This window comes from Pelodiscus sinensis, chromosome 20, assembly GCF_049634645.1.
Source record: "Pelodiscus sinensis isolate JC-2024 chromosome 20, ASM4963464v1, whole genome shotgun sequence".
NCBI classification, from domain to species: domain Eukaryota; kingdom Metazoa; phylum Chordata; order Testudines; family Trionychidae; genus Pelodiscus; species Pelodiscus sinensis.
In genome coordinates, this window is record NC_134730.1 from 13,766,329 (window position 1) to 13,779,012 (window position 12,684).

General features: G+C 51.6%; 3 protein-coding genes across 3 annotated transcripts in view; all 3 read left to right on the forward strand.

The window, feature by feature from the left end:
• Positions 1 to 12,684, forward strand: part of LOC102452149 (CMRF35-like molecule 5) — a 35,705-nt gene that overhangs the window by 12,302 nt on the left and 10,719 nt on the right. The window lies entirely within an intron of this gene.
• LOC142819112 (uncharacterized) overlaps positions 1 to 12,684 on the forward strand; it is a 111,246-nt gene that overhangs the window by 8,602 nt on the left and 89,960 nt on the right. The gene's annotated exons all lie outside the window — the stretch shown is intronic.
• On the forward strand, positions 4,047 to 9,486 carry LOC142819175 (CMRF35-like molecule 3). The gene is given in 4 exon segments (XM_075904262.1): positions 4,047 to 4,086; positions 4,780 to 5,124; positions 8,317 to 8,398; positions 8,846 to 9,486. Coding segments are annotated over 4 exon segments (594 nt in total). The 3' UTR covers positions 8,973 to 9,486.

Consider the following 12,684-nt stretch of genomic DNA (forward strand, 5'->3'; position numbering starts at 1 on the left):
GTCTACCTCATGCACCACTAGGGGGAGCTCCTCCCCTCCTCCCCAAAAAAACCAAGCACCTGCATTAACCCCACAGTGAGCGCATTTCTACACTGGGAAGTTATTTTGAAATAACAAGATGAGTGTCCACACTACCAAGCCTGTTATTTCGAAATAATAACTCCTGCTTGTGAAGAGGAATAAGCTTATTTCAAAATAGTTATTTCGGAAGTTATTATTTTGAAATAACTTGGTAGTGTAGAGAGGAAGCTGGAAGGAGAGAGAGGGGAATCGCTCCTTCTCCCTACTTGGCCCACAGGCACTCCACTCTCCTTTAAACTCAGCACCCATAGCACCTTCATGCTAATCCCCTGCCTTCACCACTCCCGCCAGATCCACTTGGTTGCCTGAAATGTTACCAGCTCTTGTGATTTTAGTGGGAGTCATACGCTGATCGGTGCTTTGTTTAAAGCCCCAGCTACTGGATTATCAGAATTATGGGTGGAGCTGAGCTTTCCTTAGAAAAAGTTTCCAGGCAGCAGAGTAAAGTTTAAAAGACAAGCCAAGTGCACCCTCCGGTTTCAAGCAACAGAAGATTTTTTAAAGATTTTTAAAAATACAGCGTTTAAAAATGCATCTGTAAATAATCAAACACTCTCAAGATTTGAAAGCTAAGCTCATGGTTGCTGCAGACTGACATGTGACTTCTGGATGCTTGTGCGGGGACAACCTCAGGGCTGCCCTAGGCAATAATAAGGGGTGGAGACTCCCCAACAGCCGAAGGCTCAGTGGGTATGTTTCCATCAGCGGTTCTCAATCTATTTACCACTGTGGGCTGCACTCTGCGAGTCATACGGGCCACATGCACCCACTAGATAAGCTACCTGTATGGCCATGAGGATGTCATACAACCCCAGCATCGAGCTGATTGGGCCACAAGCAACCCGCAGACTGAGAACCACTGTTTATACTGGAAATAAAAACCTGTAGCTGGTCTGTGCCCGCTAGGGTCGCCAGGTATCTGGTACTGAAATTGAGAAAATATTGCTTTTTCCTGCTTGGCGCCAGATGGACAGGTGGCAGGGGTGGGGGAAGGGGTAGGGGAGCAGCTCAACAATTAAAGGGGCTGTGACTGCTTTCAACAAAAATTTTTTGGCACTTTTTTGTGGGGGGAGGGTCCAGTATTTTTGGTGAAATTATTTGGCAACCCTCGTGCCAGCTGACTTTGGCTCACAGGGACCAGGCTAAGGGCCTGTAACTGCAGCTCTAGAGTTCAGGCTTGGCCTTCAGCCAGAGTTCTAGGACTCTACAAGACGGGAGGGTCCCAGCATGTCTACCTTGCAATTACACACCCTGGAGTCCAGGCCCCTTAGCTTAGGCAGCTGGCACAGGGCAGCCGCAGGAGTCTAAAGGCACTTGGTGACCCAGCCTTAGGCTGTGTAGCAATGAGCAACATTGTTCAGGGCTCTGCCATCAGCCAATCTGTGTAGTTGGGTCAAAGCTTTTTTATCAGCCTCTGCTAAGAGTCACATTCACGCTGTGACCCGCTCCCCTTAATGTGAACAGTAAACACCCCCATGGGGAATGGATGTCGAGCAACTTCCTCACCTGGTGAAACACCCGCCTCTTCAAAGGGAAGTGGGCAGCTCGGCGAGGTAGAAACTTCCCATTACAGAACTGGCTCCTGCGCCTGCAGGTTTGCCCTTCGACTGGTCTGAAAGGAGGGCCCCAGAGAACACAAGGGCTCACAGGAGCCTGGCGTTCTCAGGGAGCAGAGGTGGCATGTTTGACATTTTTGGTGGTGCCCAGACCATGTCCAGCACCGCTCCCTAAGGCTCCGGGAGGGAACTTGAGTGCTCCTGCAGGCTCTGGGCTCGGCCAGGGGATTGATGTGCAGGGTACAGGCTCTGGGAGGGAGTTTGGGTGCAGGAGCAGAGAGGGGTTAAGCTCCAGCAGGGATTGGGGGAAAGATGGGGTGTGGAGGGGAAGGGGCAGCATTAACCTGGGGCTCCCTGCTCTGGCAGTGGCAGTGGGCCCTTTTAAATTGCCCAGGGGTAGCAATCTGTGGGGGAAAGACATTGGGGAAGGTGTATGGGGGTGGCAGGCAGGCCTGTGGGAAAGACAGAGCCCCAAACTTTGCTGGAACAGGGCCCCCAGGCCAAGAATGTTCATGGGATCTGGGCACCATCGGTCCACATAACTCTGTGCCCCTGCCCGGGAGGGAGTCATGTGCAGAGGAAACCTGGGCCATTGGAGGATCCCTGTTTCGATTTGAATTCTTTTCCCAGGGGAGAAGGGTGTGGGCGCTGTGAGGGTTGCTGGAAGTTCACTGCTTGCACAGTTTACAAGCTCTGCCAACTTCCACAGCAGAGCTGGGAAGCCCCAGGTAGGCACCTGCAGCGGCTGCAGCCTACCACAGAACTTAGCAACTGGGCAGGGAAGTGAAGACTTGAAATCTGTACCTGTGGTGAAGATATCGTGGGTACTAGGTTTGTGGTGGTGGTTCGCTCCAAGGGCTTGTGTGCACTGGCAAGTTTTGCTGTAACTTTCCAGCTCAGGGGGGTGAAAACGCACTCACAGTCACACACACTCACAGCCTGAGTGCAGAAAGTTGCGGTGTTCTAAGGCGCCAGTGCATATGGTGCTGCAGCGCTGAGTCCTCGGCATGGCCTGGAGAACAAGGCTTGGGGCATGGGTCCCACCCCACGAGACAAGGACACAGAGGAGCACCACAGAGGGCACAGGGTGATTGATATTAACCAGAAACCAGAGGGGACAGAAAGGGAGAGCCGGAGGGCTCTGGAGATGAGGAACACAAAGAGAGAGCAGGGGGGAATGGCTGCAGAGTCAGCACCAAGCAGCAGGACTCAGGGGTGGCAGCTGGTAAAGGTGGGGTGAGGTGGAACCAGGAGGGTCTGTTTGGAATGGGCTGGGGGAGGGGCCATCAAGTGGCCTGGGGCAGGACTGAGAAGAAGAGAGCACCCAACACCACGGCAACGGCCCGGTGGGAGTAGGGGAGGCGGGTGGGGATTGCGGAGGAGGAGCAGAGTTAGCAATGGTGTGGCCAGCAGCCCAGCCACCGAGTGGGGATGGCAGGGGAGGTGCAAACTGTCCCCAGGCCACAGTGGATCAGGGACAAGCTGCTGGGGAAGACGTGGTCTAAGCCAAGACTCAGGGGAGTGGAGTCAATGTGCTCTCAGCAGGCAAAGGGACCTAGGACAGGTACAGTCGTCAGGCCCTAGAATGAGCCCAAAGGCAGGAGGGTCCCTCAGGAAGTGGGGCTAGGAAAGAGACAAGGACTCTGCTTTGGGGGACAGGTCTCTGCTGCTGAATGTGTTTAAATTTATACCAAAGGTCCAGAGAAGAGCCCCCAGGGAACAAACTCAAGGGAGCAGAACCCTTAAGTGTGAGCACAATTTGCACTGCTGCCCCCGATCTATGCTAGGAATTTATGCGATGTCAACTCTTGAGATTTCATAACAGCTATCATGATATTTGGTGCTGGCTCCTGGCGTCAATTGATTACTAGAGAATCGATGCTTTGCTTTACAGGAACGTACGGTGTTAGTCCTTATGGCTGCAAAGAAAAGTTTGAAAACATCACCAAGTGCCCCCTAAAGGTCCTAAACCAGAAGATAAAGACAAAGATCCCCAAATATGTCAGTTTTAGAACCCATATGACATTGGAATGCTCGAGTTTGCACCAGTTCATCTATAATCTCTGTAGCTGTGCCTGCTGCTAAGCTTCAGTGCAAATAAAGTCTTAGCATGGCAGTCAGGAAACACATTATGGGAACTGTGGCCCATGCCTCCCCTTTTTTAAAAAAAGAAGTAAATGCCAGACACAGGAGACTGTAGACTGAGCGACTTCTTTCTGCAGTGAATGCTGCCTTTTCAAAGGGAAGTCATCAGCTGAGCGATCTAGAAACTCTGAGCCACACAGCTAGGCAATGAGTTTTGGGGGTTCATTTTTATATCCCACAAGTAAGAAAGAGGGTCCCTGACTGATCTCGTGAAGATCCCAGATTCTCTGGAGAAGAGATTCACCGACTGATGGAACCCGGACCATGAGGCTTTTCCCTGTTTTACTTTGGATTCTTTTCCCAGGTGAGAATGACACGAGCTTTTTGTAGATCATACAACGCAACTATTGGGTTTGCACAGGTTACAAGCTTTGCTAACTGCACCCACAGAGCTTGACAGTTTCAGGTATGCTCTTGCTGTGGGTCTAACTCCCAGGAGATGGAGCTTACCAAGCGGGCAGGACAGGGTCGCTTTCAGCACAGAATCGGTGTCTGCAATGAAATGTGTCTGCGGAGAGAGATGTCTGGGAAGGAAAATTGTAGCTCAAAGGGAAAATTTTTCAGAACATTCTCAGCACAGTGGGTCTATTTATGGAAACAATTATTAATTACAATTCTTTGAAAAATGATTAGTGTGTGTAACAAATATTCACAACATTGGACTAGCTCTGGTGCTGAACATGTGAAAATAGGAGGGGATAGTGCCGTAAGCCCTATTTCTTAACCTGCTGAGAGCAGAGCAGCCCGCACCCTTCACATGCGCCACCGGCCTCCTTCACCTGCTCCCCAGCAGGCCCAGGGAAGAGTGTCACTTGCTCTTGTTCTCTTTGCACAGGGGACCATGGAAACCCAGATGCTGCACAGTGACTCCCTCCCCAGCCATCCAGACATTCAAGCATCATCCCCATTTACTCCCCTGTCTCTGGGCACTGGGGACATGGCATTGCTGCTGGCAGCCAGAAGGGTGCCCGTGTCTCACTGTCTCTGTCTCTCGCAGGCTGCTGGGCAGTGATGGGCCCCGGGTCAGTGCGCGGCCGCCCGGGCGGGTCGGTGACTGTGCGGTGCCGGTATGAGAAGGGCGATGAGGATTATTCAAAGTACTGGTGCCGGGGAGGGACTTGGCTAGGAACGTGGCGCTGTTCCAATGGTCACTTAATTGAGACCACAGGGTCAGAAGTCGAGGTGACGTGGGGCAGAGTCTCCATCTAAGATAATCACACCCAGCGCGTGTTCACTGTGACCATGGAGCGCCTGACACTGGCCGACACTGGCACTTACCAGTGCGGGGTAACAAGAACTGGACTTGATCTCACGCACACTGTGTCAGTCATCGTCTCTCCAGGTAAATCCCTGCGCTGCCCCCGCCAGTGTCAGGGCTGCCGGGGTCGGACATGGCCAGAGCTGCCTTGGGGCGGCAGAAGGGTGATGAAGTGCCTATTGGAGTCTGGGAGGTGGGTGGGAATTAGCCGGCCCACATGTAAAGGACTCCCCTCCCCCCAGCCTATGAAGAGGGTCCACTGAGCCAAGAAAATCAAATAATTACTTGGGACAAATAAAGATAAAACAGGGATGGGTGAGAGGGTCAAAGGGCTAAAACAAAGGAACTGGATGGGGACACCGAGGAGAGAACCCCGGACAGCGCCCACTGCCCCTCGCAGGTCTCGAGAGAGCCAGCGGACGCCGCCCAGTGGAACTCTGCCGGGATGCATGAGCGGATGCAGGAATGGAAACAGGCCCCACTGCCGCAGCCCCCTCCCCCAGCCAACCTCTGCTCCCTGGTTTCATAAATGATCATCTTGGCGATAGCCAGGGGAAGGTTGACCAGGAGGTTTCGCAACTTTGTGGGACCATGGATGGGGTGTGCGTAGATGAGTAGGTGAGGGAAGAAGTGCAGCCAGAACCTCAACAATAGGTTCTGGAGGAGCCGAAAGAGGGGCTGTAGCCTGGTGCACTCCAGGTAGACGTGAACCAGGGTCTCCCTCTCACCACAGAAGGGGCAAGTGTCAGGAAGAGGGGTGAACCTCACCAAGCACACGCCAGGGCTCACAGAGCTATGGAGAATTCTCCAATTGATGTCCCGGTGGAATAGACACTGGCCCACTGGAGCTCCCCACCCTCTACTGGTGGTAGGAGGTCCCGCCACTTGGTGTCTGGGCGGGACACGAGGGTGGGGAAGTGGAGTGTGTGAAGCATGAGCGTGTACAGATGACTCTTTGGCACAGCTCTGAAGGAAACGAGGGAGAGGTGGTCGGGAAGGTACATGGGGCTGGGGGCCGATGGAGAGATCAGGCGGGTCAGGAGTGAGGGGCGGGTGGGGTGCACCCTCTCGCTGGACCCTGTTGAGATAAACCCGAGCAGTGGGTGGTAAAGCATCCCTCACCTCCTGAAGTACACGCCGGGGAGTACATAGAGTGGAGAGCCCCATGCGCTGGGCGAGCGCCGGAGGATCCTCCCAGTCTCCCCGGTCGTAGTCCAGGAGGTCTCTGATCCTGGGGACTTCTGCCAGGACCAGCCACTGGTGCACCAAGGGGAGGGTGATGGGGTGTCTAGACAGGCAGATCTGCTGTAATCCAGGGGTGCCAGACCCCACAGCCCACTCTGCTCAGAGCTGTGAGGGCTCAAAGGGAGGGCGCTGCCACCTTCTGCATCCCAGCCATCGAGCCCCTAAGCTGCGCCCCACAGCACCTTTTGCTCAGCACCACCTGGTCCCTGCCAAGCCCCACAGCGCCCCCTTGGGACAACGACTGATCGCTCCTGCTACTGAGGTGCCTGGGCTCAGCCCCTCGCCAGTCACTGGCAGAGCTGAGACAAGATGTGGGCGTTTCCCCAGCGAGGGCAGAACTGAGCAGCGGCCCAACCCTGATGGACAAGTGGGGGTATGTCTACACTACCCCGCTAGTTCGAACTAGCAGGGTAATGTAGGCATACCGCAATTGCAAATGAAGCCCGGGATTTGAATTTCCCGGGCTTCATTTGCATAAGCGGGGTGCCGCCATTTTTAAATCCCCGCTCGTTCGAACCCCGTGCCGCGCAGCTACACGCGGCACGAACTAGGTAGTTTGAACTAGGCTACCTAGTTTGAACTACCATTACTCCTCGTCTGCGCTAGAATGAGGAGTAACGTGGAATGAGGAGTAACGGTAGTTCGAACTAGGAAGCCTAGTTCGAACTACCTAGTTCGAGCCCCGTGTAGCCGCGCGGCACGGGGTTCGAACGAGCGGGGATTTAAAAATGGCGGCGCCCCGCTTATGCAAATGAAGTCCGGGAAATTCAAATCCCGGGCTTCATTTGCAAGTGCGGTATGCCTACATTACCCCGCTAGTTCGAACTAGTGGGGTAGTGTAGACATACCCAGGGAGAGGAGGAGACGGGATGAAAGAGGAAGAGAGGTGGGAGGAGCAGGATAGACAGAGCAGGAGGGGAGGTGGCAGCTGCCAGTCTCCATCCCCATCCCCCCTTTACTGTAGCCAGGTATCCCAAATATTTTGAGGGGTGGCGTTGGGGGAAGGGTGCAGCCAACAGCAGCAGAGACCTCAGTTCAAGTTTTGCCACCTCTTTGCAAATGAAACAGAAACCTGCCCTGAATAAACTCAATGGAATTCAAGACACTGAGGCCTTCCAGGGCAGCTTTTTTAAAAAACTCACTTAAAATGAAAGTACTGCTACAGGCAACTGGCATCTCTTGCCCCTTATTCCAGCGCAGTGCAGGGGAGCAGTTTTCTTTTCCTAAGGTTCCTATGCTGAGATTATTGGTGCACAAAAAATTCTCATTTGGGCTCAGAGTGAGGGTTGTTACATTGTGATGAAATGTGCTTTATTTACGATGTGGGCAGTGTCATGTCAGTGACGTTCAGACGTGTCCCTTTTCTCGATTTTCACTGACTGTGATTTGCAATAGCTGTGACGGGTAAGTGATTTTTTGTCACTTGGTGATTTTTCCTGTTTTCAGGGAAGGAAGGGTTTTTTTATTCCTAAAATTCTCAGTGTTTTTACGCCTTCATCTTCCCTCCTGTGATTAAATGAAGACAGAGCCATGTGTGGCTTTGTTTAAATAACTGAGCTGGGAGGTATCACTAAATTATGAACTGAATGGAGTGAGTGATGCTGACCCAGCTGACAATGGAGCCTACAAACACCTTTTACAGCACATCTAACAAGATGCACATGCGTTATTTGGCATGCCCAGTCTGCCTGTAATAGGAGTCAAGCAGGGACAATCCACCCTGCCAAGTGCTATCCAGATGGCTGGAAACAAAAGTTGATATAGCCCAGGGAGTATTTAGAAGAGCTACCTTCACTTGAAGGCTTCAGTGTCTTGATCCACCTTCTGGTTATTCAGGAAGGTTTCTGTTTTATCTGCAAAGAGAAGGCAAAAAATTTCTTAAGCGTGAAACTTAAGCCTGAAGGTTCTGACCCTGCAGGAACTTCATAAACAATCAGACGTGCGCCAAACATTTTGGGCAGAGTAGATTTGTAAAGCAGCCTGGATGTCTGTTTGCATCTACAGCTGCTTCTTCCCCAATCTCAACTGCAGGAACGACAAAGCAGCCAGATTCGCCTTCCTCCACAAACACTGCATCCAGCTTCTCTTCTAGCGCAGACACCAATTCTGCACAGTGAGTACCACTGCTCCTGCCCGTGTCTCTCTGGCCATTGCTCCCAATGCCCAGGCAGGATCCATCTGCCGAGGCACAAAGAGCAGTGATGTCCTGGGAGATAACGTCCCATGGAAAAAGGAACATCGCTTTTCTTAGCACGAACCAGGAGGTGCAGTGGGGCTGGACCCATACGTAGGGAAATGGCCATTCTAGACACAGAGTAGCTCTGGCCAGGGGCTGTCCGGGTCCTGTCACATGGGGTTATAGAACAGCAAGAATGAATCCCCTAGGGAGGTGCTGAGGTTCCATATAAAGGCAGGGAGGGGAACTGGGCTTGGTGTGTTGCATCTTCTACAATGAAATTCTGGACACGTCTTCAGCCTGAGAGCCGCCCTGGAATGTTTTATTGGAGGTCCGGTCAAATCTACAGAGTTTTAGTGTTTCTATTGTATTTCCACTGCACAGATTCACCATCCTTATCCTGCTCCTGGGCTTATTGAAGGGCCTCGTCTTCCTATGCATAGTCTGTGCTGCCATCTGGGTGAGGTACCGGAGGACCTGCCAGGAGTTGGTGCCCAGACAGACACAGTGAGACCATGTAACACTCTCACTATGGGGTGACACTCTCCTTTGGATTGTTCTCCGTCCTCTCTTGAACAACAAGAAAACAATGCCTGTGTACACACTGCAATGCGAATTTGTTGGGGGAAACTCCTAGTTTTGGCAACAACTTCCACCTTATGAGAGAATTTTTTTCACTTCTCCTACCTTTATTGGACCCTGCTGTTTGTTTTGTGGACAGAACTGGCTTCCTCCAGTATCCCACAATGCCTGACCTGACTGATGCACTCCGGGTTTGGATCTCTGCCGCCTTGTAGGCATGTCCCCCTCCCCTTTCAAAGCTCTGGCAGCTGAGTGAGCTACTCTTGTTCCAAGAACAAAGAGCAAATCATTGCACTCCTCCTGTTCTGCCCTGCACTAGAAACAGCAGCAGGCAGACTGCTGCTGGAGGGGGAGGGGAAAAGGCTGCTGTGCTGCTTTGACATTCCTCAGCACAGGGAGCTCAGGGCTGTCCCTCCAGCTGAGGAGGCTGCGGGAGAACTCGTAGGGAATCCCAAGATATGCAGAAATCAGCTCTGCCATCCCACCGCACTGCACCATGGGATCTATACGCAGAGTTATCCTGTCCATAGGATGGTTCAGGGCAGCCGCCCCAGGCCTGTGCTTTGATGGTCCTGTGGTTGTTGCCTCAACCTTGGTCTGGCCACAGGGGTGCCCCCCCCCCACTCACCACAGTGGCAGGAGCCACAGGAAACAGAGTGATGTAGCATCCTGATCCAGGCCCTGCTGCTACCCTGTGTGAGCCCCCTCCTTCCCCAGGAATCCCCCAGGTTGTGTGACTCAGGGGAGGGGGTTCCCAAGAAGGGGACCAATAGGAGTAGAAAGGGCAGGATGGGCAGAAAAGGGGCAGGAAAAGATAAGCCATGGGCAGAGAAAGGGCGGGGCTTAGGGAAAGGGGTGCATTGGGAGGAAGGCCTGGAGCAGGAGGGGCCCTGAATCTGCCTGGAGAAGGCCCTGTGCATACCTGCCGTGCATTGCTCAAACTGTCAATGATGCCCCCAGCATGGACAAGATCTGTTGACAGAGGGAGCAACTGTTTTGTCAATTTTGGGGTATTGTAAGTTTTGTTGACTTCACTTGCTAGTGTAGACGTAGCCTCTGTCAAGTGACCCAAACCACAGGGTGAGAGCCAGCTGGGACAGAGGCTGCCCCTGAGTAAGTGGGACTCTACATAGTCATAGGGCCTTGTCTGCCTTCCACCCCCTCCAGCATCCATCTACTTCAGCTACACAAATAATGTAGTGAAGTTCACTACTCACCGTGGCATTTTTCGTCTGGTAAGATTGACTGGGGTTGCATTCCCATCTATGCCGGCCACTCTTCTCATCTTGGTGGAATACCGGTGCCGATGGGGGCACACTCGGAGATTGATTTATCGCGTCTTCAGCAGATGCAAGAAATCGATGGCCCAGTGGAACAATCGCCGCAGTGTCAATTCATTGGTGTAGTGGAGACACGGTCATCGTAACATTAAGTCAAATGAGGAAACTGCCACGAGCTGTCCCCCAGTGGAATTCCCTCTCTCCTTTAATTTCAACTATCCCAGACCTGTTAACTTTGCAAAGTCATGTAATTTCTCAGGCTTCTGGGGCACATCTACACTATGAAATAAGGTAGAAGCTAATCTGGTCAATTTTTGAGCTCCCAACTTTGCATTTGTACAAGTTTGGTTGTATTTTTAGTTTATGGAAAATGCCCTGGATAGATTATTTCTTTGTGTTTAGAAAAACACACACAATATTTTACCTTTAATTACTGGAACATTACAGTGACCAAAATTGCCATACACTGGATTGTAGTCCGTGTCAGACTGTTCTGGGCAAGGACATGGACAAAGCATGAATTGACAGTAGAATAGTAAATATGTAAAAGATGCAGCTAGTGGAAAAGAGACAGTAGAACTGTAAGCAACATAGGATTGCTTCCAGCATGTGAACAGCTTGTGATCTAGATAGGAATTGGCTACAAAAATTAGTGTGTGATCTGATCTGTTAACGAGTAGTATTTAATGTCAGAGTGTATATAAGCTGATTATTGATTCTGTACAGGGGATGTGTGGTATATCCCATACATGTACCCTCCCTCTGGACTTGAGCCTGATCAGCTCAGGTGTGGTTTGATTTTATGCCAATAAAGAAATGTCAGTGATGCATTCAGAGTCAAGCTGAGTTCTTGTGGGAACCAAGTGGGTCAGGTCCAGGAGCCAGGACGGGCAATAGGCAGCCCATGGGCTGGACACATCTGGCCACTGGCAGGTCACTAGATACTTTAGTTATCTGAGTATCTGCAGACATGCTGGTAAATTAAGTGTCTGGCGGCCTTTCAGGTCCAATCCTGGAGAACTCTGTCCAGTCCTTGACCTCTTTTCACTCACCCCTGTCTTGGAGGCTACTCAGGAAAGAAGGTCTCAGAAGCTGCCCCAAAAGCTCCTTGCTCCCTTTCTGCTCCATTTCCCCCTCTGGTTGGTCAAGTGTGTGGAAGGGGCAAGGGGAGAACAGAGCCAAAGGCTCTAAGACACCCAGCATTGAACATGAAATGTTCGGGTTTCCGAAAAGCTGAAGGAACTGCCACGTCCAGCAGGAAATGTGTGACTGGCCCAGATGGAGGCCATTGGCTTTGGAGGCATTTTAAAGAAAAGAGGCAAAAGCTGTCGTGAGAAAGGAGCGATGGCGAGGGTGGCGCAGCTGCCCTTTCCCTAGGGCAATTTCTGCTTCTTCCAGCAGAGGAGTTCATGGTTTTCCCTTCATATCCTTTACCTGAGCCATTTCACCCCTCAGCTGGACTCATGGTCACTTCCATCCTCCCACACACAGCAGTAGGAGGGAAAGAGGCTAAGTTGGGGTGAGCAAGTGGTATATTCCTATCTCCATACTTGGAGATTTTCCTATATTTCTTCACCCTCCTTGTAATTTCCATATTTCCCCTTGGGTGCATCTACCCAGCATCCTTACCTCAAAATAAACGACATTATTTGCACTACGCCAATTGCGTAGTTTATTTCGAGGTCATTTCGAAATAAGGCGCTATTCTGAAATGTCCCTTAACCCTCATGCAATGAGGTTTACAGGGATGTCAGAATGGCGAGCCCATTATATTTCAATATAACAGGTTTGCTCTTAAGACGCTGAATAGGTATCCTGAAATAGCTCCTCAGTGTAGACATAACCCATGTGCCTTGTGGCTTTTCTCCCTGTTCTCATCTCTACCATGTGCACCACTAGGGGGAGTAGTCCCCTCACACACACTAGCACCTGCATTAACCCCACACCGAGTCAGGATGCCAGAGGGAGGAAAGGGGAGGAATCTTCTCCATCTCCCCACTTGCCCCATAGGAACTCCACTCTCCTTTAAACTCGTTCCCTGCTCACCCCCGTGCTAAGCCCCCTGCCTGCACCGCTCCCGCCAGATCCACCCGGATGCCTGCAGTGTTACCAGCTCTCGTGATTTTAGTGAGAGCCTTACACTGATCCGTGCTTTGGTAAAGCTTCAGTTCCCGGATGATCAGGATTATGGGAGGATCTTCACTTTCCTTAGAAACACAGAAAAAATGTTCCCAGGCGCATGGCAGCAGAGAAAAGTTTGAAAAGACGAGCCAAGTGCACCCACCGGATTCAAACAATAGCTTTTAAAACAGGACTTCTTGAGATTTTAAAGCTAAGCCGATGGTTGCTGCAGACCTACAT